At 42.9% G+C, this 24651-nt stretch overlaps 1 protein-coding gene across 1 annotated transcript in view; it reads left to right on the forward strand.

Moving 5' to 3' along the window:
• Positions 1-548: 548 nt before the first annotated feature.
• The window catches only part of IFNGR2 (interferon gamma receptor 2), a 30760-nt gene continuing 6657 nt past the window's right edge, over positions 549-24651 (forward strand). Inside the window, exons 1-4 of the mRNA XM_077117502.1 lie at positions 549-636; positions 10608-10740; positions 18505-18704; positions 22550-22695. Coding sequence (XP_076973617.1) covers positions 549-636; positions 10608-10740; positions 18505-18704; positions 22550-22695 — 567 coding nt within the window. The remainder of the gene's footprint in view (positions 637-10607; positions 10741-18504; positions 18705-22549; positions 22696-24651) is intronic.

Consider the following 24651-nt stretch of genomic DNA (forward strand, 5'->3'; position numbering starts at 1 on the left):
AGTGAGCCATCACAGGGGCCAGTGAGAGACGACGGGGCCGGGAAGGGGGCTCGGTCAAGGCGAGAGGCTCAGCCCGGCCTAGGGTTTGCGGGGTCTTGCCAGAAGGATCGCCAGGCGCCCGGGGGGTGTCCAGCCCGGGTGGGCCCCAGCCTCCCTCTCCGCCCCTCCGCTGGGCCAGGCCGGGTAGGCAGGCCTCGGTGGGCCGCAGAGACCGGGCCCTGGGCCGCCCTGGGCTGCCCGCGGGACTCCCACCCGAGGAGGGCGCGTCCCTACCGCAGAGGAGCCCCGGGAAAAGTCCCGCGCGGGGGGTGGGAGCTCCGGGGCTCGGCGGCGTCGCCGGCCGGGGCGGGGCGGGGGCGGGCGCCGGGCGGGGCAGGACTGGGCGCTGGCGGAGGAGCGGGACGTGCCGCCGCCGCTCGCGAAGAAGTGGACCCTCCGCACGCCATGGGCACTCTGGCGGCGGCGCGAGCCGCTCGGGACACCCAGCGCCGGGCCCGGGCCGCGCCCTGAGCCGCCCCCGAGCCCGCCGCGCCGCGCGCCCCGGGGCCATGCGGCCGCGGCCGCCGCCTCTGCCCGTGCTCCCTCTCCTGCTGCCACTGCTGCTCGGCGGCCGCGGTGGCGGGGCGCCCCCGCTAGGTAAGCCGGGCCCAGGGGAGGCTGCCGAGGCCGCAGCGGTGGGGGAGGGACGGCGGGGGATTCCCGGCAGTCTGGGGCCGGGGCTGGGCGACAGGGAGGAGCCTCCCGAGGTCTCGGTCCTGACACGTCCTTCCCATCCGCGCGGCCCCTACTGAAAGTGGGGCTCGCCCCGATCCTCCCCTCGCCCCCTGCACCCTGAGCCTCCGAATTTCTCACAGTGAATCTAAGTCAGAAGGAATCCAGGGCTTGGGAAGGGGTCACAGATCCCTCATCCCGCCTGGCTGAACTTAGCCCCCTGCCTGGCACGTCCCCTCCGGTGCCCTAAGTTAAAAGCTGGACCCAGTTCTTCCTTCCTTGCACTTGGTCTGCGTGGTACCGTGGAGGGTCAGCCGCATGGTACGGGGTGTGAAATCTGGATAGTTTTCTAGGAAGAGGTTAATGAGGAGAGGTGATGGTGGGGCGCGGTGCGTCCGAGCTGAACCAGGCTTCCAAACCGGGCTCTGCCCCCCCTCCCGGACAGTCCGGTGGCTGGGCTTGGCCTTTCTCACCTTTCACAGTACCTGACCATACTTATGAGCCAACACAAAAAGAAAAACCTCATGACAAAGCTCTAGGTGAAAGAACATTCTCCGAGTATGTGTATGTATTTGTGTTTTGCTTTGTCCTTTCCCATGGAGAAACTGATGTGAGTTGGACAACAGTAGTCTCAAGAATTCAGAACTTCCTCCTATTTGAAGTCAGAAGGTGGGGGCGGGGTTGTTTCTGTTAAGTGCATCCCTTGCGAAGGCCCTTAAATTCCCCGGAATTAGCATGAAAAGCTCTTAGATGTGGGAGCCTGGTAAATGGGGATCATTTGCTCCTGGTTGTTTGGTTAACTGTTCCTCCAATAGAGTAAGAGAAATGAGTGTGAATCCCCTCCTCAGCTTCAGATCTTTAGCAACCCGTGTCTGCCCTCTCTCTGGGCCTCTTTCAGATGAGACTTGCAGATTGGCAAAATGTTGGTAACTTTCCAAGCTGGGTGATCAGTGTAAAATATACTCGTGCACTCAAAATATAGTCCCCACCAGTGGTGCTTCATGAACTGGTTAGTTCACTACAGTAAGTTCAGAAATTGAGAGAAATATTTAGAAACTTTGTAATTTGACATTGTGGCAACATCTAAGTGCATTATCATTTTTCTAGTGGTTAAATTTATTGTATTTTACAAAACTTTTGGTCTGTATGCTGCATTAGAAATAAACTGGTCGTCTGTCATAGAGTATTTGAATAGTATTGCTTTATACTAACCTCTATTTTTACGGTGAGGTGAAAAATTTCACAATAAACAGTTAAAACTAACTAGGATTTTTAAAAGAAATTCTCTTTTTTACTCAAAGTGAATGGTCAATGTATGATGGAAATTTTCTGCACTTTTTCATAATTTACAAGTATCCTTCAGTAATCATGAAATTGCTTTTATGGTCAGGGAAAAAATAAGACTATTGGAAATAAATTTTAAAAGAAACTTACAACACTTGCCCCTGAGAGTTGTTGTAAGGACTAACTGAGAAAATGTAGGTCAAGCATCAGACGTGCCCAATTTGTTGTAATGCTTTGTTAAGCGGTAGCTATTGCTTTAGCTAGAAAAGAGAATCAAATAAAGTATCAGTGGCTGAGAGAGTTCAAATAGAGTCGAGAGGCTACTCTGGAGGTCACGCTCTCTCAAGCTTCAGTTAGACATAGCTACCTATCATAACCTGCCAAACCCCAACCAAAACCATTCCAGCCAATCCTAAAGAACACCTAGGGCAATATGTAAGATTCTACAAGGGTTCCATGCCCTAGGGTAACTTTCCAGAAACCTACAACCTCCAGATGGGTCCCTGGACCAGGTAAGTCCTGAAGAGAGCCCAGCCTTTCCAGAACATCAGCTAGTTCCATCTCCCTGCCCCATATTAGTGACAGCCCCTTCCAACATGAAAAAGTTAAGAGTGGCCATAGTCCAAATACCCCTAGAGAGTGGGATAGAAACATCAAAGGTGTTGGTGGAGTTATACAGAGAAGGTAGGGTTTAATAAACGAATATAATTACTGACTCATTAAATTGATATTTCTTTTAGTTCTAGTATCTTACAGCAGCTAGAAGTAAAAACTTAAAATTGTGGAATTGTAACCCATACCAAACTCTGAAATCTGTTCTATAATTAACTGTTGTGCTGTGCTTTGAAATTTGTTGCTTTTATGTATATATGTTATTTTTCGCAAAAAAAAAAAAAAGTCAATTGTGATGATAAAAAAATATTCCTTCTAGCGTCCTATATTCTGGAGGAGCTAGAAATGTGAGAGGATGATATGGTAGCCCATGACAAACTCTGGGAATCCGTCCTGTAACTACTTGTTGAAGAGTGCTTTGAAAACTGTTACTTTTTTCTTTCTTTGCTTGGTAAATATGTTATATTATACAATAAAAAAAAAGTTTAAAAAAAAAGATAGTCAAAAGCACTAACATGCAGTAAGTGAACTGATTCTGTAGTAAATTAATTATCTGGTTGTTGAATTAAGGTTTCTTTTTGTAATTGTCATAGCTGCTGTTTAATTTTCCATTGGGTAAGATATGAATTTGTGTCATGGAATTTTATTGACATTATAGGCTGACTTGAACATCTAAAGATTTTAATGTGCTTACAACCCACTGAGAAAGACAGTAATTCACAAACAACATAAAATCCATTACAAATGAATTTATATTAGGTAAAGTCCTGTTTGTCCATAACCACAACAATGAAAGCTGTCAAGTAGCTACTACCATTTATTAGGTGGCTGTTCTAGATCAGACAAGGTGGTAAGCACTTTATACATATTATCTCTCTTAGTTGTCACACCCATTATTTCAAAGAAGGTAATATCCTTATTTTACTCCCTCAAAAACAAAGCCATCCTTTAATAAAAAAAAAGCAAGAGACAAATTATTTAAGTAAAAGCTGATGTCTGGTGTTTACCAAAGAGAGCAATTTCTGGTTATGGCCGAGGATATAGAAAATGTTTTTTACTACTCCCCAGGAGGATAATTGATGGTATATTTGGTGTTCATCATAATTAATATTTGTCATAATGCCCCCAACACATGGAAAGTTCCTGAAAGGTCTTCCATTGTCAGAGATCAAATAATCGCTAATAACAACTAATTTTAATGTTAATTGTATTTTATTTAATGTGTGTGCAGTGTGCATTAACCAGATTACTCTTGAACATGTATAAAGTGTCAAACACCTGGATCTGAGGTGGATCAGAGGTGTTGGGTTAGGACAGGAAGGCAGTACAGAGGAGCTGTGGTTGTGAGGTGTTGAGGATACACTTCATGCAATTACAACTAGCTTATCACGTACTACCATTAGTAGTTTATGAAGCACTGCCTCAGAGACCAAGGAGAAGGAAGTAGAGCGGGGCTTGCACACACTACTAAGAACTGTGAACTTTTATCTGGTAGGAGCTTAGGGGTTATTGAATCCCTAAGTACCAACTTTGGTGACTATAGTAGTTTCCCACTGTTGCTATAACAGATTGCCACAAATTTAGTGGCTTAAAACAGTGTAGATTTATTACCTTATTGTTCTGGAAGTCAGAAGTCTGATGTGGGTCTCATTGAGCTAAAGTCAAGGTGTTGGCAGGGCTGCAGTCCTTCTGGAGGCTCTAGATGAGAATTGTTTCCATATCTTTTCCAGCTTTTAGAGGCTACCTGCAGTCCTTGCTCATGGCTCCTTTCCAAGCCAGCAACAGTGGGTCAAGTCCTGGCATAACGTCCTTCTGACACTGATTCTTCTGCCTACTGCTCCCACTTTTAAGGATGCTCGTGATTATATTGGGCCTGCCCAGATAATCCAGGAAAATATTCCTATTTTAAGATTAGCTCCTTAGCAACAATTCCTCTTTGCCATATAAGGTCACATATTCACAGGTTCCAGGGATGAGGACATGGACATCTTGGGGTGGGGGTTGGGTTTGGGGGGCAGCATTCTGCTGATGAAGGTGACAGACCATTGAATACATTGCTCGGCGCCAGGCTGGGTCCCCTGTGGATGGTCCTGAAGGCAGGGTCTGGGTAACTAGTTGCTGCTCACCACCCAGAGGCAGTCATTCATTGAGGAGTCAGACACCCTGAAACAGGCATGTCTTAAAATTCACATTTACACAGCAATTTCTGTTTTTCCATGACTTTCATTGTTGTCTTGCATTTGCTGTTGACCACAACTTTGGGAGAGGTGGTGTCATTTATTACTCACAAGGAAACTGAGCTCAGGTGGGGCCTTGGCAGAATCCATGGCTATAGGTGGCAGGAGCAAGACTCCCAACTGCAGCCCTTTGTCTCTTAATCCCTTTCTCTTTCCATCCTACCTCTGCCCACATGTTGATGGCAGGTGCTACCATCCTAGGTATATTGACTCTTTGGGGATATATCCATGGCCCAGAGTTGTCTGCCCACTCTCTTCCCCAGCCACTGAGACCAACAAAAGGGAGTACTTCAGCACAAAACAAGGAAAGAGAAAGAAGACTTGAGCTTTGCATGGGTTTGCATGAATGAAAGCAACCCCAAGGGCACACAAATTGGCTACATAATCTTTGAATTAGAGCAGACTTCTATATTACACACCATTCATTCACCACATCTGAGTACCTAGTGTTCTAGGCACTGGGGACACAACAGCTACAAAACCAGCCACATGCTGCATTCCATTACCCTAGTTTTGTCTGGGGTAAAATGTCAATAAGCTAGCAATGAGAAGAGGTGGCAACCAGGTAGTGCTTTCCCTGTGCCAGGTACCATTCTCAGTACTTCCCATAAAATTAATCTATTAATTGCTCCTAACATGCTCCTAGCATATCCTGTTCTCATTCCCATTTTACATATGAGAAACGTGAGGCATAAAGAGGCTAAACTGTTTGCCCATGGTCTCATAGCAAGCAAGTAGCTAAGCAAGGCTTTGGACCCATGCTTTTAACCACTATGCCATAAACAGAGGTATCAGGATGAGACGTACTGTGATGAAAAGTTAAGCAGAGGGCAGCAGGAGGTTGACCATTGTTTTGGATCGCTAATGGTGCCAGAATGCAACTTACCAGAAATGGACTGGCTTTTATAAGGGGGATTTATCAGGTTACAAATTTACAGTTCTAAGGCCATGAAAATGTCTGAATTAAAGCATCAACAAGAGGATATCTTCACTCAAGAAAGGCTAATTACATCTAGGGTTTCTCTGTCACATGGGAAGAAGATGTCTGCTGGCCCTTCTCTCCCAGCTTCTGGTTTCAAATGGCTTTCTCAGCTTGTGGCATCACCTGGGTGCTCCCCCATCTGCATCTCCAAATTGTCCAGCACTTGATTCCATCACACTGTTTTCTGTGTTGGCTCTGAACTGTATGTTTTCTGCCTTTTATTTTCTACATATAGGGCTCCAGTAAAAGGCTTAAGACCCACCTTACATGGGTCACATCTCCATGTAAACAAATTTAATCCAAAGGGCCCATCCCCAGTTGGGTGGGTCACTTCTCCATGGGGAAAAACTAATCAAAAGGTCCCATCCAACAATGGGTCTGCCCCCACAAGATTGGATTAAAATAACAGATTTTTCTGGGAGTACATAACAGATTCAAACAAACACATTTTACCCTCTGAACCCCAAAAAGACATGTTCTTTCCATATATAAAATATATTAATTACATCACAATATAAAAATGTAAAATGGGGATGAGAACAGGACATGTTAGGAGCAATTAATAAATTAATTTTATGGGAAGTACTGAGAATGGTACCTGGCACAGGGAAAGCACTACCTGGCTACCACCTCTTCTCATTGCTTGCTTAAATCATTTCAATAGCTATACAGATACAATACAAAATCAAAAGCAGTGTCATGTCTTAGCAGAATCAGCCACAGGCATGATCTGTCCTAAGGCAAAACTCTTTGGCAGTGAATGTGTGAAATGCAGAAGAAGTTATCTGCTTCCAATATATAAAGGAGGGCAGTCATAAAATAAACATTCCCATCGCCATAGGGAGAAATTGGAAGGAACACAGGGGTCAAAGTTTCCACAGGGCAAACTTCATTAGATTTTAAAGTCTGAGAGTTGTTTATAGAATAATGTATTATCCTTGGGGCTTGAGAGTGTAGCAGTCCCACCGTCTTCAAGGGCTTACGCTGTGGCCCTTCTCTCTCCAAATAGTGGGTTAAGGATTGCAACATTTGGGAGTATTGGGGAGCACCTTGTTCTTAGTCTCACCCTCTTAAGCATCTGGGTGGCATGTGGACTCTCTACCATCTCTGGGGCACACGCTCAACCCCTTCAGAACAGTGGAGTGGTGGCCAGGTTCTCCCCAACCCCTGGAGAATGTGCTCCATCCTCTCTGAGACCCAGGGTGGCCAAACTGTTCCTGAACATTGAGATGAAAGGCCCATCCTCTGCCTCTAGGGCCAACTCACCATTTGTACGTGCATGAGTGGGTCCAGACCTTAGTATCCATGGTTCTGCCTCTGAAGTAATTTTTCCTTCAATCCGTCCGTTTTCTGTTCCTTTTAGTCCAGACTGACAGTATCTGTTTATACAGATCTCACACACAAAAAATTGTTGACTTGGCATGTAGCATACAGGAGTCAAAAACATCAAACAATGGGACTTTTCATAAATCCTTTCTGGATATTCCATCTCCAAGCCTGACTTATGCTGAAATGGCCGATTGGGTCTATGTTTCATTAAATCCTCATGTAGGGCAGTGTTTTCTGAGGTCTCACTTTCTGGAAGCGCAGAATTTTCCAAACTATCAGTTTCTGCTCTCTTTGTACCTAGAGTTCAGTTCTTAGTTTATCCCTTTCCTGTCGCATTTTACTAAAGCTGCAAGGAGAAGCCAGGCTACATTTCCAAATTTAGTTTGAAAATCTTTTCAGCTAAGTATCCCAGATTGTCACTTTCAAATTCTACCTTCCGTCCAACCCAAGGACTCCATTTTGTCAAATTTTCTGCCACTTTATAACAAGGGTCACCTTTCCTCCAGTTTGCCACAACACATTCCTCATTTCAGGGCCTCATCAGAAGTATCATTAGAGTCCATATTTCTAACAACAGTTTCTTCAAAGCATTCTAGGCCTTTCCTTTTATGCTTCCCACAATTTTTCCAGACTCTTTCCCTTACACATTTATAAAACCATTCCAGCATTTTTGGTATTTGCAAATTGTAGTACCCCGCTCTTGGTACTAAAATCTGTTACAGTTTGCTAATACTGCTGGAGTGCAATATACCAGAAATGGATTGGCTTTTATAAGGGGAATTTATTAGTTTATAAATTTACATTCTAAGGTCATGAAAATATCCAAATTAAGGCATCAACAAGAGGATAACTTCATTCAAGAAAGGCCAATCTTGTCTGGGATTTCTCTGTCACGTGGGAAGGCACATGGTGACATCTTCTGGCCCTTCTCTCACAGCTTCTGCTTTCAGACAGCTCTGTCATCTCCTTGGGCATTTTCCTTCTGCATCTCCAAATGTCTGACAATTGGTTTCATCTCTCTGCTTTCTCTGTCAGCTCTGAGCTCTGTTTTCTGCCTTTTATTCTCTTCATGTAGGGCTGCAATAAATGGATTAAGACCCATCTTGAATTGGATGGGTCACATCTCCATGGACAATTTTATGAAAAATTCCCACCCACAATAAGTTTATACCCACAGGAATGGATGAAAAGAACATTATCTTTCCTGGGGTATATAGAGTTTCAAGCCATCACAAAGAGGGAGGGAGAAAGACCAGCCAGAGGGACGGCAGCGTGAGAAGGACTTGGCCCAGTGTTGCCAGAGGAAGAAGCCACGAACAAAGGAAAATAGGTGGCCTCTAGAAATTGGAAAAGGCAAGGAGATGGATGCCCCTCCCCCAGAGCCTCCACAAGGAACACGACCATGCCACCCCCCTTGGATTTAGCCCCATGAAACTCAATTCAGATTTCTAACCTTCAGAACTGTAAGATAATAAATGTGTTGTTTTAAGCCACTCAGGTTGTGGTAATTAGTTATGGCAGTCATAGGAAACCAATACAGGCAGTAAGAGGAGATCTCTGAGATTCTTTGATAGTGTGCAGCCCTCACCAGGCACTCACACCTTCTGATCAGTGCCCTGCCCTTCCTGGAGGTGTGCCCTCAGTTCCCGGCTCAGTTTGGGAATTAGCCAGGTGTAGCAACCACCATGCATGGGAGGGACCTGCTGAAGGAGAGCAGCCCGTTGCCTGTGCTGCTGCACCCGTCTGTCCACCTTTGGCTCAGGCTCTCAGTGAGCCTGTTCACTGAGACTCATCAGGCTCTCAGTGAGTCTGGAAGAGTTTCAGTTACCCAGCTGAATAAAGCTCCAGAATGAAAGTCAGCCAGAGCTCGAAGAATGGAGGCGTGGGCACTCCAGAAGTAAGTGAGTGGCCACGAGCTCCATCCAGAAGAGCCAGATGTCCAGGCTGCTGGCCCACTGGACCCCATTCTTCAAGGTTGGGTGCATTTACTGAACATGTTGGTTTGCATTTCTGCTTTGAATTCTGGAACAACTTGTCTTTCAAATTTTTCTTTCTAATCTTCTGGGTGTTTCTCATTAATCTTTCAGTCTCAGAGAAAGTGTCATTGTTAGAGCATTCTTATACTAGAGAAAAGGTTCCCAGGCTCTCAGCCCATGTCCCAGTCCTATTAAGGATCTATCTGCTCAGGTGGCTTCAGGGTGTTCCTTTTGTCACCCAGTAGAGGGGGATTCTGATTTTGATGCTTATTCTTCAGGGAATATGTTATTTCATGGTTTGTAGTTCTCAAACTTTAAAGTGCATGAAATCAGCTGGGGAGGTTATTGAAATGCATACTTCCTGGTTGAGGACGGGGAGTCTACAATTTCACACACACCTCAGTGATTGCCATACCAGGCTCCTTGAGAAACCCTGCAACTCTGTTGAAGCCCAAAGACAGATCTTACCCTCTCTTTGAGGCTTTGCACATGTGATTTGGTGTGTGTGTATGTGCATGTGTGTTTTGTCAAGGTTTACCAAACTCTTCCTCAGTAATAAGTTTGGGAGCAATTGCATATTACATGCTCAGCAATTTCTTCTCCACCAAAGCCCTATGGGATGTACTATTACTTAATTCCTGGAGAAGAAAATGAGGTGCCAAAAGGTTAAGTAACTTTCCCAGAGTTATACACACATTTTGTCTGATATACAAGTGGGATTCCCAGCCAACCAGGGGTGGATCCAGGGCTCTGGGTCCCCCTTCCATATTTGCTGCATGTAGCTGCTTACAGTGACTGGGACAGAAATTAAAGGTCATCACATCTCCTCAGAGAGGAAGGTGGGGAGAATGTACAGATGGTATCGTAAATAAAGTATTAAAACTCCCTCCCCTGATTAATGTTGATAGCAAAGCTCCAAACCCCCATATCACAAGACCCTGCTGAAACTCTGTTCTCACACCCTTGTCCTAAAGCCTTATAAGCCTTTGCATTCCCCTGCCCCCTCTGCGGAGCTCTAACTTCCATTTCCTATCTGCCCGCCCACCATTGGGAAGGATCTTCTCCTGTTGGTAAGTCCCAATAAAATTCATGACTAACTCTCTGCCTCGCATGTTCTTTGGTCTGAAGTCTGCTCGACCCAAGATCTTTGAGAGCTCTGTGGGAACACTGAGCTCAGGGGCCCAGGAACTGTTCATGAGAAACTGGCACCTGTGAGTGGAAGGCTGCCTGAAGCACCTCTGCTTTCTATGACTGTGCCAGTCGCATCATCTCTGTAGTCAGAGGTGGGGGCAGTGGGCTCCATGCAGGGAGCCTGGTCGTACTGCTTCTGTACTCTGACCAAAATGAATTTGTGCGGATGACTTTGGTATTGTGTATATAAATATTCTTTTGTAATGGATTTTCTTTTTCCTCCCTGCTTTCTCTTCCTCTCTCCCCCTTCCTTCTTCTCTTATTCTCCCTCCGTTCCTCTCAAAGACTCTTTTTCCCAGCTGCCTGCTCCTGAGAACCCGAAGATTCACTTGTACAATGCGGAGCAGGTTCTGAGCTGGGATCCAGTGACCGTGGGCAATGAAACGAGGCCAGTTCTCTACAGCGTGCAGTATAAATAGTAAGCCCATGTTTCTGTTAGTGTCTTGGCTGGGAGTTATTCTAGAAACTTAGGGCCAGCTCACAGTTACTGCTTCTGAGCAGGATTAGAATAAAATCCGTGGGAAGTAGACATTTCTCTTGTACTTTTAAAATCTCCTCCAAGGATACAGATTGCATACACGCACCCCACCACCACCACCTTTCATTTGATGGCTTAAACAATGTTGACTGTCAAAGAACTGCTACCTAACATCATGGCTTCTTAGTCTGGTAGAATTTTATTCTTTCATTGGTTTCAGGAGAAGGGTTGTAGAAAAGGATTTCCTTCAAAGTGTGAGAGGTATCCATGAATGGATATCATCTTCAGGTTTAAAAATCTGATTTATTTAACCTGACAGACTGTGTTCGTTTTCTAGAGCTTCAGTAACAAATTACTGCAAGGTGATTAACTACTGGGTGGCATAGAACAACAGAAGTTTATTGTCTTGCTGTATCAGAGGCTAGAAGTTCAAAATCAAGATGTCAGCAGGAACAATCTCCCTCTGAAACTATTGGACGATCCTTCCTGGCCTCTTCCTAAAAGCTTCTGGTGGTTTATCAGTCGTCCTTGGTGTTCCTTGGCTGGTAGATGCATCACTTTGTCTTCAGTCTTCCCGTGGCCTTGTCTCCTACATCCCTTTATCTTAGCATGACACCAGTCAGATTGGATCAGGGCCCACTGTGTCCAGTAGGACTTCTTAATTAGTCACATCTATTTCCGAATCAATCACCTTGGCAGGACTGAGGGTGAGGACTCAGCCGTGTCTTTCCAGGGAACGCAATTCAACCCAAAACATAGGCCACATTTGGCCTGACAAGAAATCTATTCATTTAATTACCATTCATTCTCCGTTTCTAAACTGATTTTCCATTTCGTTTATTATTCTGACTCTTCATTTTATCTCTCACTACCTTTTCAAGCTTTTTCATAGTTTGCCATCATTTGATTTGCAATATAATATATATAGGAAGAAGAAAAGCAAAATCTTAAGTCCTCTATTATTACTTATTTACCTTGTCGAGGAGATTAGTGGAAAATTCCATTAAAAGTATTGGCTAAATCATTTTAAATCACTAAATTAACAAAAATTTTAAGACCTAGTAGTGCCCAGGGCTTATAAGAATGTGGTTGATGAATATATCCTTATGTGTGCTGATTACAGGATTAATTAGCAATTAGCAATTAATCCTGTAATCAGCAATTAAAAAGCAATTCTATATTCTACTGTACTATTTTCAGAACCAGGGAAATGTCCTTATTACTTTCAGCCTAAGCTGGTAGCCCAATACTGAATTGAAAAAAAGAAAACTAACTATATTCATAAAGATATTCTTTGAAGTGTATACTCATGTCCATCCAGCATGTCAAATTGTGGCATATTAACTGATGGTTGAACTATTAGGCTACCCAGTAGTAAACATAATTGTGTGTCATCTGGTAGTGATTGCAACTGTGTATAATCTGGGATGTATTTATAGTTAAAAACTAAGAAGGAACAATAAAAATTACAGGTAGTTAAGTCATTAGAGCAGTAGATTGCCAGATGACTTCTTTTTCATTTTTAAATGTCCATTGCCACAGTATTTGCTTAATAAAAATAATGTTCAATTGGAGCTTGGGGATTATCTCTGAATCACATTTATCTATTTTTCAAGTAATTGTAAATTACCAACATGGTAATCTATAATAAATGCAACGATTGGTTAGGACTGGCTGCATGATTTGCGAAATCCAGTGGGAAATGGAAATGCAGGGCCAGTTGTTTAAAAAGCATTAAGAATTCAAGACAGAGTCAGCAAGGCCTGAAACCAGTTGTCCTTCCCAGAGGTGCCACCCATGAAACTGCCCCTGCAATCAGCATTTAGCTTAGAGGTAAACAAGAAGCTTTCACTGAGAAAGTACCAGCTGATTTATCAGCTAGCATTCTTTAGCCTTGAATGGGGAAGTACACTTGTGGGTTAAGAGAGGCAGGGCTTCTAAATACCGTATTAGAAAAAACTTTATGGAGGGTGGGCCACGGTGGCTCAGCAGGCAAGAATGCATGCCTGCCATGCCAGAGGACCCAGGTTCGATTCCTGGTGCCTGCCCATGTCAAAAAAAAAAAGACTTTATGGAATTTTTTTTAAGTCTTTTACTAAGAGTTCCAGATCCCAAACTAATTTGTTTCTCTTTGTTTTGCTTCTTGAATGCATTTTTGTAGATTTTTCTTTCAAGGATGGAGGTGGTTTTAGTTATACACACACACAAAAAGGAACAGAAAGAGGTCGAAGTGAATGTTTGAAAAAGTTGCCAGGTCACTAAAAACCAATACTGAGGCTGATTTTTTTTTTCTTTTTCTAATTGCAGATTGGATGATGGAAGTGGGTGTTTGCTTTTGTTTTGTGTTTAGATACTTTTTACATACCTGGGACATTTTTAGTTAAATAATTGAATTTTGAGACTTTTTATATTATAGTTAGGTCATATGATTGAGGCATAATAATATTTGTTTTTTGTTCCTGACGTTTCATTCAATATACAGCTCTTAAGGTTCATTCATCTGGTTGCATGCCTCACAACTTCATTCCTTCTGGTGGCCACTCAGTAGTTCATTGTATATATACACCATAATTCCCCCTTTCATTCCTCATTCATTATACCCTTAGGCCATCTCCATTCATTGTGGATCATGAACATTGTGGCCAGATATACCAGTGTGTGGATGTCCATTCATGTCCCCACACTCAGGGTATATACTGAGCCTCAGGGTTTCAGGATCATGTGGCAGACCCACCCCTAGCCTCCTGTGGAACCACCACACTGCCCTCCAAGGCGCTGCACCTCCCATTTCCCTACCCACAGTGAATAGGTACATCTCCTTCTCCATATTTTCTCTAGCACTTGTTTCTCTCTGTTCATCTTTAAATAGTCTGGTGGGTGTGAGATGATATCTCATTGTGGTTTTGATTTGCATTTCCCTTATAGCAAGTGAAGGTGAGCATCTTTTCATGTACCTTTTAGCCATTTGTATTTCCTCCTCTGAGAAGTGTCTGTTCATGTCTTTTGCCCATTTTTAAAATGGGTCATTTGTCTTTTTGTTGTTGAGTTGAAGAATCTCTTTATATATTCTGAATACTAAACCCTTATCTGATATGTGGTTTCCAATATCTGATATGTGCTTTCCAAATATTGTCTCCCATTGTGTGGGCTGCCTTTTTAATGTCTTGACAAAGTTCTTTGATGCATAAAAGTGTTTAATATTGAGGAGTTCCCATTTATCTATTTCTTTCTTTAATGTTCATGCTTTGGGTGTAAGATCTAGGAAACTGCCTCCTATTATGAGTTTTATATTTCCCTACATTTTCTTCTAAAAGTTGTATGGCCTTAGGTTTAATGTTTAGGTCTTTGAACCATTTTAAGTTAATTTTTGTATAAAGTGTGAGGTATGGATTCTCTTCCATTTTTTTGCATATGGATATTAGTTCTCTAAGCACCATTTATTAAAGAGGATGCTTTGTCCCAGGTGAGTTGGCTTGACTGCCTATCAAAGATCAATTGTCCATAGATGTGAGGGTCTACATCTGCATACTCTATGATTCCATTGGTCAGTATACCTACATTTACACCAGTACCATGCCTTATTTGACCACTTGTAGCTTCATAATATACCTTAAAGTCAGATTGTGTGAGACCTCTGACTTAATTTTTCTTTCTCAAAATACTTTTAGCTATTCACGGCACCCTGCCCGTCCAAACAAATTTGGTTATTGCTTTTCCTATTTCTGCAAAGTAGGTTATTGGGATTTTAATTGGAATTGCATTGAATCTATAAGTCAATTTAGGTAGAATAGACGTCCTAACTTTATTCAGTCTTCCAGTCCATGAACACGGTATCCCCTTTAGGTCTTTTGTGATTTCTGTCAGCCATTTCTTATAGTTTTCTGTTGTAGGTCTTTTGTATCCTTAGTTAAATTTATTCCTAAATATTTTATTCTTTTGGTTGCAATTGTAAATGGATTTTTTTCTTAATTTCCTCAGATTGCTCATTACTAGTGTATAGAAACACTACCGATTTTTGAGCGTTGATCTTGTAACCTGACACTTTGCTGTACTCATTTATTAGCTCTAGGAGCTTTGCTGGGGATTTCTCAGGGTTTCCTACACATAGTACCATATCGTCTGCAAACAGTGAGAGTTTTACTTCTTCCTTTCCAATTTGGATGCTTTGTATTTTTCTTGTCTAATGCCCTAGCTAGAACTTCCAACACAATGTTGAATAACAGTGGTGATAGTGGACATTCTTGTCTTGTTCCTGATCTTAGGAGGAAAGCTTTCAGTCTTTCCCCATTGAGGATGATATTAGCTGTGGATTTTTCATATATTCCCTTCATCATGTTGAGGAAGTTCCCTTCTATTCCTGTCCTTCCTGTTGTTTTCTCGAGGGTGTGTTCATTCATTCAATGGGGCCAACATCAGATTATTATTATTTGTTTAACTTTGTATTTTGAAATAATTCCAAACTTAAAGGACAGTTGCAAAAATAATACAAAACCTATACAGACCAACTCCATTATACGCCCCCACCAGATACCCAGATCTACCAGCTTTTAACACTTGCTGTATCATTTTATCTGTCTCTCATCTCTCTCTCTCGCTCCCTTGCTCGCTTGCTCACTCACTGTTTTCTAAACATTTAAGAGTGTATGCATTGTGCATCTTGAACACTTAATATCCCCATGTGTGTTTCCTGAAAATAAAGATATTCACTTATGTAACCACGTTAAGTGCAGTTACCAAGTTCAAGCAATTTAACATTGATATAAAGCTTACAATCTATATTCGTTTTTTTCATATGTCCCAGTAATGTCTTTTGGGGCCTTTTCTCCTCCATTATTGGTTCCTGTCCAGGATCATGGATCACATTTAACTTCAGATTATTTTTACCCTCTGCAAATAAATGGGGAGGCAGCTTTCCAGAACACAGCTTCCTTTCTTACCCTTCCTTTCCCCCAAACTGCTGGTTGCCATATGTCAGCTGTCATTTAAATTTACATGGCCTATTTCCCTTTAAAGTGCTTTTCTGAGAAGCAGATTTTTTTCATAGTTGTTCTGAGAAAGTCACAGGGTTAGAAGGGAGGGAAGGGTAAGGCTGGGTAGGTGATTTGCTAGTGAGTCAGAGAATCAGCCTCTGAGATATAGGGGCCTTTCACCCAAGTGTGACAATAGAGGATTGGCCGGGAGGAAGTTAGAGTATTTTAAAGCTTATCTGTATACTTTGAAAAAATATCACTTACCCCTTCTGGAACACATCCCCTACCCCCATTTGAAAAGAGGCCTCTGGAGTCTGTGACCGAAGACTTGGGTAGGGGGTATGGTGAGAGGGATGCTGGCATCTTCTATGGAAGCCCTGACCACGCATCTTGAAGTGGACTTCATCTTGTCACTTGTCACTTTAATAAATAGAAGTCTCCAGCCAGAGTCAGAGGCACCCTCGGAAGCATGTGTAGTGTGCAGAAAGCCAGCGGCAGTGAGGGCAGCAAGGAGTCTCCATCCTCTCCTCTTCTGTCTCCCCTGGCCTTGCTCTTGAGGCCAGAAATTGCTGTCCAGGGCACAGCCTGTGCCTAGAGAGGACACTGGCCACTGTGCCCACTGAGGCTCCAAGCAGCCACCTCCTGGGCTTCAGGCTAGTCTGCCGCTGAAGACAAGGACAAAAGTCAGAGCTGCAGGCTAAATTCCCGCCTGGAGATGTGGTGTGGGGACTCAGAGATGCACTGCTGCCTTACAGGGATGTGTGGCTGTGTCTTCACAGGTTCCCATATGGACAAGGGCAAACCACTTTAAACAGGACACCAAATGGGGCAGAAACAAACTCCGCACTAGAGTGAGCATGAGAGGGGTTTGTATTTTTAGCACAGTATCATTCCTAAGACAGGAGCTAAAGAGACAGAGTTAAAGTATTAAAATCTATGTGGGTCGGAAGGGGAGAGGTTATTTGCAAATCATATATCTGATAAGGGTTTAGCATCTGGAATATATAGAGAACTCTCTCTTAAAATTCCACTGTAAAAAGATGAATAATCCAATTTTAAAATAGGCAAAGGATTTGAATAGTCACTTCTCCAAAGAAAATATACAAATGGGCAATAAACAGAAAAAGATGCACAACATCATTAACCATTAGTGAAATGCAAATCCAAACAACGAGATACCACCAGAATGGCTATTATTTAAAAATTATTTAAAAATAGAAAATAACCAGTGTTGGAGAACAAACAGAGAAATTGGAGCTCTCATGCATGTTTTTGTGAGAATGTAAAGTGGTACTGCTGCTGTGGAAAGCAGTTTGGTGATTCTGCAAAATGTTAAGTATAGAATTACCATATGACCTGGCAATCCCACTTCTGGTCTTACACCCAAAGAAACTGAAAACAAGGACTCAGGCCGATAGTTGTACACTAATGTTCATAGCAGTCTCATTCACAATTGCCAAAAGCTGGAAATAACACGCGTCCATCCAGAGATGAATGGATAATCAATATTTGATACATATACAATGGAATATTTTTCAGCCATAAGAAGAAATGAAGTTCTGAGACATATTGCAACACATATAAACCCTGAAAACATGCTGAGTGAAATAAGCAAGGCACATAAGGACAAATAGTGTATGATATCTGAAATAACAAATTCACAGAAACAGAAAGTAGATTGGAGGTTACCAGAGGATGGAGGAAAGGGGAAAGGGGAGTTTTTGCTTGGTGAGTATAGAAGGTTTATAAATTTAAAAAACCTTTAAACAAAATATTTTAAGAACTGACAATAAAAACTGTTGACAAGAAGGGGCAGGCTGTGGTGGTGCAGCAGGCAGAGTTCTCGCCTGCCATGCCGGAGACCCGGGTTCGATTCCCAGTGCCTGCTTATGCAAAAAATAAATAAAAATTAATATTAAAAAAGTGTTGCCAAGGCGGTGCACGGGTGGGTCATGGTAGAATGCTTGCTTTCCATGTGGGAGGCCCAGGTTCCGTTCCTGGACTATGCACCTGAACAACAAAAACAATGTTAACAAGGGTTTGGAGAAATTGGAATTTCTGTGCATTGCTGGTGGAAATGTAAAGTGGAGCAGCTCCTATCAAAAATGGTTTGTCAGTTCCTCAAAAAGTTAAACACTGAGTTGCCATATCAGCAATTCCACTGCTAGGTATATACCCAAGAGGAAGGAAAACACACAGTTCTTCACACAGGCGCTTCTACGTGAATATGTATAGCAGCATTATTCATAATAGTGAAAAAGTGAAGCAACCCAAGTATCCATCGACAGAAGAATAGATAAAACATGATGGGAAATATGGGACATTATTTGTCAGTAAAAAAGAAATGAAGTTCTGATTCATACTATAACATGAATATGAACCTTGAAAACATGCTTAAGGGAAAGAAGCCTGATACAAGGCCACTTATTATATAATTCCATTTACATAAAATGTCTAGAGTAGGCAAATCCATAGAGACAGAAAATATAGTAATTGCAAGGGACTGGGGGAATTGGAGGAACATGGCAGGTGACTGCTAATGGGCATGGGGTTTCTTTATGGGATAATGAAGATGTTCTGAGATTGATTATGGTGATGGTTGCACAACCCTGTGAATATGCTAAAAAAACACTGACTTGTACATTTTATATAGTGAATTATATGGTATACTCTGGGGAAACTGTTGCCTGTGATAGAGGAGAGAATTCTCGTGAGCTCCTTTTTTCCTTTCCAGCACTTCTAGTGAATGGTACGACATTGACTTCAGAGGGCTGAATTGTACGAGGATCACAGACACAGAGTGTGACTTCACGGCAGCCAGCCTTTCGAAGGGATTCCCACCACATTTCAATATCACTTTACGCATCCGAGCTGAGCTGGGAGAACTCGTGTCTGCCTGGGTGATCATGCCTTGGTTTCAACACTACCGGAATGGTGAGAGACCCGGTCTAAACCTTCCTCTATAGTTTCTAGGTTTCCTTCTCTTGCCTGTTGCCATGAGCAGCACAGGGGTATGATTTGCTAGAGCTGGGGGTCAGCAAATTCCCACCTGCTGGCCAAATCCTGCCCACCACCTATTTGTAAATAAAGTTTTATTGAAATGCACTTGTTTACAAATAGCCAGTGGCTGTTGGGTAGTTGTGACATGCCATCTGCCCTCAAAGCCTAAATTTACTAACTGACCCCTGAGAAAGTTTGCCAAACCCTGTGCTAGATGAGATACTAATATATTGACTTATCTGTTCTGACCCAACTTCTTTTATTTTCAAGAAAGACTTTCATTCTTTCAAGAACAGTGCCTTTCACAAATATTTATTGAATTACTGAACAAACATATTCCCTAAAATTGGAAGAACCCTCAGATGCAGTTTCATACATTTGTTCCTTTTCGTATTCAGTCTTCACGTGGTCAGCCGTAACGGTTGTTTCCTAAGTCTCTGTGGTTTATACAAGCACTGAGAATGAAACTTACATTTTTTTAAAAGGGGGTGGGGGGGGAGGTTGTTTTATCTTTTTGAGAAATATACTGAGGTATTTACAGATGGAATGATATGATGTCGGAGATTTGTTTAAAATAATCTCAGAGGTGGGAGGAGCACAAAAGAAGTCACAGTTGGCCTTGACCTGATGGTTGTTTAAATTGGATGACGAGTAGGTTACAATTCATTACAGTCTTTTCTCTACTTTCTGTGTGTTTAGACTTGTCTGTTACAAAGGTTAAAAAAAAAAAGTATGGTTTGTGCTAGCTGATGTGAGGATGGAAATAAATAGAGAAGAAAGGGCAGTTCCTGCTGGCTGGTTATTTACTGGGGACACGTCATCTTTATTTGATTACAGAACTAGTGCAGTTAGGGTTAATAAAAAAGTAATCATTACACAAGTTTCAGTTAGAAATTCTTACTTATCAGAGTTTGCCAACCCCCAACCAAAACTATTCCTGGGAACCCTAAAGAATGTCTGGGGCTCTATCTGGAATTCTACAGAAGTTTCATGCACTACAATTACTTTTGAGAAACTTACAACCTCCAGATGGGTTCCTGGGCCAGATAAGTCATGAAACCCAGAGGGACCAGCCTCTCCAGGAGCATCAACCAGTTCCATCTCCCCATCCCATATTATCCACACACCTTTCTAACATGAAAAAGTTAGAATGGGCATAGCTCAAATACCCCTAAAGATTGGGAGAAGGGTCAAAGGAGAAGGTGGAGTTATAACAGAGAAGATAGGATTTAACAAATGAATATGAGAGCTGAATCATTCTATTGATATTTCTTTTAGTCTCCAGTGTCTTGGAACAGCTAGAAGGAAAAACCTAAAATTGTGGAACTGTAACCCATACCAAACCTTGAAATCTGTTCTGTAACTACTTGTTACAATGTACTTTGAAATTGATTGCTTTTTTGTATATATGTTATATTTCACAATGAAGAAATGTTAAAAAAAAAAAAAAAGAAGTAGTGATAGTTAACAGCTAATACCAAGGGGAAAGGAAATAATGGAATTGAGGCCAGATATGACAGGTGTTGGTCTCCCAGCCAGCTGCTCTCTGTCCTCTGAGCCCGAGGTGGGCAGCAGTGTTCTTGATCAGTTATGGGCTGGACTTGTCATTCCCTGGCACCTCATGTAGAGCTGGAGGGCAAGATGTTCTCATATCATATCCCACCAGCCACTTTCACCAACGTTGGTGGAGCTAGAATTAGTAGCTGACATTAAGATGGTTTACTAAGTGCTCAGAGGATAGAGAATGAGACGGTGGTTGAAGGGGCAGGCTTTGGCATCAGATAAACATGGTTTCAAATCCCAAATGGGCCACTTGCTGGCTGTGTTATTCTGGCCAGAGGGAATGCCACCTCTGGGCCTCAGTTTCCTTATCTGTGAAATGGGGATAACCTTGATATGGTTATTACACAGATGAGTGTGAACATGCATGTAAAGTCCTTGTTGCCTGGTTGATAGTCATCGCTCAGTACACAGAAGCTGCTATGAACAGTTATCCATTGAGCCTTGCTTTGGGGATTTGAGAGATGACAGATTGGCCTCCTCTAAGAAGAGGCTTATCAGGTGGAGATCAGAGTCCAGATCCAGGACTCTCTTCAGAAGGACAGGTCTTTCAGCAGTTGATTGGTCATGCCTGGAGCCCATGCTCCCAGGTCCACCGTCTTGTGGAAATGGGCATGGAAGAGTCTCGAGAATGCCGTCCCCAGAATTGAGAGACCTGCAGCAGGTAGCTGGGCACTGCAGGTCAGCATGCTTCCCCTGAGCTCTGCCAGCTTAGCTGCTAAAAGACAAGCTCAACAATGTGTGTGCCAGTGTCAGTCAGCAAATTTAAAGAAAGAACTTCTTGACACTAGCCATCAGTCTGCTAACATAGCTCTGGCAGGCAGTGGGCCCGGCCCAGCCCTGTCTCTGCCACCACGGGATTGTCTGGACTTAGCTCCTCCACCAGAACAATGAACCAGAGGGCACAGCTGCAAGCTGTAGGGGCACATTTCTTTTGTACAGAGAGAGGCTTGGCCAAACCATATGGCAAGCCCCAGCCAATCTGGAAGAGCTCAGGAGAGAAGGTGGAAGTGTAAAGAAATCCCTCCCCACTATTTTCAACACATGCTTGCTAACAGATCAGTGGCACAGTTGTGTAAATGTGCAAACGTAAGTCTCTCAGAACTTGTAGGAACCAAGCTGTACTTTGATCTGAGTTCCTCCAATAAATTATACAATTTAAATGCTTACTCGATAAATGCTATATAACCTTTCACTGATAACACATAATGAGTCACAGTCCTTGGCTCTCTTGCAAATGACAAGAAAAGTCTTAACAGATAGACTTCTCACGATAGTATTTCTCAGTTATTATGTTTAAAGATAGTATTACTGGGTGGGCCACGGTGGCTCAGCAGGTAAGAATGCTTGCCTGCCAATCCCGAGGACCCGGGTTCGATTCCCGGTGCCTGCCCATGTTAAAAAAAAAGATAGTATTACATTAAGCTAAAAACATGGGGACCAATGCATGTTAGGGTACGTAAATTTCACTGTTGCTCATTTATATTGAAATTTCATATATATAGTAGATAAGGGCTTACAGGATCTTTCCCCACTCTGCATGAAAAGTTAACCGTTTCTGTTCTCTGGAAACCTGATAAGCGTGGCACGTCAGACAAGTCACCAGGTAACAGTATGGTAGAAATGACCCCTGATTAGTAAACTGCACCTGCCCTGGGAGAATCTTAAATATCTGGTCAGAGACCATTTGTTTGGGCCATGTGGGGGGCTAGTGGCAGATGATGAGGTTGACTAATGTGGGTCAGATCAAAGGGCCTGTTCAGCCTTGGATGTAAGAAAAGAAAAATGAAGCACTATTATCCAAGCTACACTGGGCAGTGATTCTTGTAACTGAGGATGTCCCTTGTGGAGACCCTGGAAAGCCTTCCTGTGGTGTGGTTGAGAGATACTGGCTCTCCTGGCTTGTAAGTCAGGGAGGTGTGTACCCACCCGACGTGGATCCCAGCTCTGTGCACCCAAGCCGTCTCCCGGGGGTTAGAGAGACTTGCTGTGGACCGCTAGATACCAGTTACTGCAAGGACACCCTCCTTCTGCTGAAGAGAAGGCAGTCCCTGGTGCTGCTCGATGGACTCCTTCTACGTGAAATCTGGTACCTTTAATCTGTAGGTTTGAATGCTTTGTGGAACCTCAAAAGCAGACCCCTGGTGGGCAGTGTATATATATGTGTATACACACTCACACGCATATATATGTACATGTTTGTTTTAATTCTATTTCAGTTACCATCGGGCCTCCAGAAAACATTTTGGTGACCCCAGGAGAAGGCTCACTTATCGTCAGGTTCACTTCTCCTTTTGAAGTTGACATCTCCATCGTCGCTCTTCAGTATTATATCCATTACTGGGAAAAAGCAGGAATCCAAGAGGCAAGAACGTTTTTCTCCTTTGTTTTGATTTTTTCTTTGCAGTTACTGATTCTGTAAATGAAAGTAAACCTTAAAATGGATAGGGAGACCAGAGCATCCCAGTATCTCCTTAGAGTTGGAGACCTGAGGTCATTTTAATCTTTGTTTTTGAGATGTCTTTCTACTCCATGAGACTTCCCTTCAGCCAGATCAGTCTGAGGGGCCCCTCTTTGTCTGATATCAAGCCATTATGTCACTCCCATTGTTTGAGGTCCTGATTTGGTAAATTGCTCATGGTGATCTTTTCCTTGCTCTGGAGTTTGGGGGAGGTTTTAATGGGCCTGTATCTGCAACAAGGAATCCACGACTGTGGTCTGCAAGGTTTAATGATATAAATTTCTCTGGCTTGAGCTGTTTGCAAAGAGGGTGGATGTGAATAGTTGAAAGTCTGCTTGAAGGAGAAAGAGTGTTCTAGGAAGAAATACCAACAGGCGTGAGGCTTGGCCCGTCTGGAGAACAAGTGTTTGATCAGTCAGCAGTATAGACCACATCGGGGATGTGGCTGGTGATAAGGTTAACAGAGGTGGTTGGATCAGAGGGCCTGGTCAGTCTTGGGTAAGACAAGAAAAAAATACTAACCATCCAAGCTGCATTGAATGAGGTTTTTTTTTTTTTATATACATGGGCAGGCACCGGGAATCAAACCGGGGCCTCTGGCATGGCAGGCAAGCATTCTTGCCTGCTGAGCCACCTGAATGAGGTTTTATTATCTATTTAAGCATCAGGATTTCCTAAACTCAACCTTATTATAATTTTTAATAACCCTAACAGCTTATGTTTATCGAGAGCTTTCTCTGTGTCTGGCACTGTACCAGGCAGTTTACATACATCATCTCATTTAATCTTTATTCCAACCTGTCTCACAGAGAGGAATGCCAAGTGGTTAAGTAACTTTCTCAAGGTCAGCTAGCAAAATGTTCTTTTCACAGAAGTCCAGAGGAAACCAGGCACACCCTTCCAAGAATCCTCTCCCAGGGAGCCACAAAGATGCACTTAATTCCTCCAGCAGCAAGTGGTGACAACATACGTATAAGATTGTCGGCAGGGAAGCTCCTTAGAGACTCAGTGCCCAGGGTTTTTATTGGGGTCCAGTCAGGTAGGCAGCCTGTACCTGGCACATACCAAAATTTCAAACTTCTAGGAGAAAAGCAGGTGTTCAGCATAAACCACGTTGTTTGAATGAAGAGCTTAGCCTTGGCGAGCCACTCTTAGCGGTCAGAGTGGTGGGAATACTGCCACCATGGACCAACCTCAAGAGCTGGCCTTCCTAAAGATAACCATCTCGGGCCTGCTAATGAGTCTGATCTACACCGTCTGTGATTCTAAATTTTTGAAATACCAACTGACTGCTGAAATATAGCTAAAAGGAAGTTTGTCCTTAAAATTGCTTTGTGAGGCATCATGAGCAAAAATTATTTTCCTCTTCCCTGGCATTCCGTCACATTAAACTGAAGAAAATAGAATTAGGAGTTATCTATCACCCTACTATTCATAAATAATATAAATATTTTTGTATGTTTGAAAATAAGATCTTACTCCAGCCAATAGTATAGCAGCTTCATCTTTCCATGCTATTGAGTGTATGTTACACCACCTTTTCAAATGGTTGTAGCATATTCTGTTGGATCTCAGAAAAAATAAAAAATAAATAAAAAACAGTTCTTTATGAGTACTCTTATGTTGCCATAATATGGTGTATCCTTTTCTCCTTTCCCTGTAGAGCAAAGCTAGCTTTGTCAAGGATGGGAGGGAACCCTTCGTGGAGAGATTCAGATGTAGTTAGTGCAGCCTGCTGGAAGGCAGCAGCGGGAAAGGAGAGGGGTTTGGAGATCCAACTGTGTCCTAATAAAGGAAATTGCAAAGGTCATTTGACCAAACATAGGAGGAATCAGCATGTTTCAATTAAAACTAAAAGCA

This window comes from Tamandua tetradactyla, chromosome 10 (genome assembly GCF_023851605.1).
Source record: "Tamandua tetradactyla isolate mTamTet1 chromosome 10, mTamTet1.pri, whole genome shotgun sequence".
NCBI lineage: Eukaryota > Metazoa > Chordata > Mammalia > Pilosa > Myrmecophagidae > Tamandua > Tamandua tetradactyla.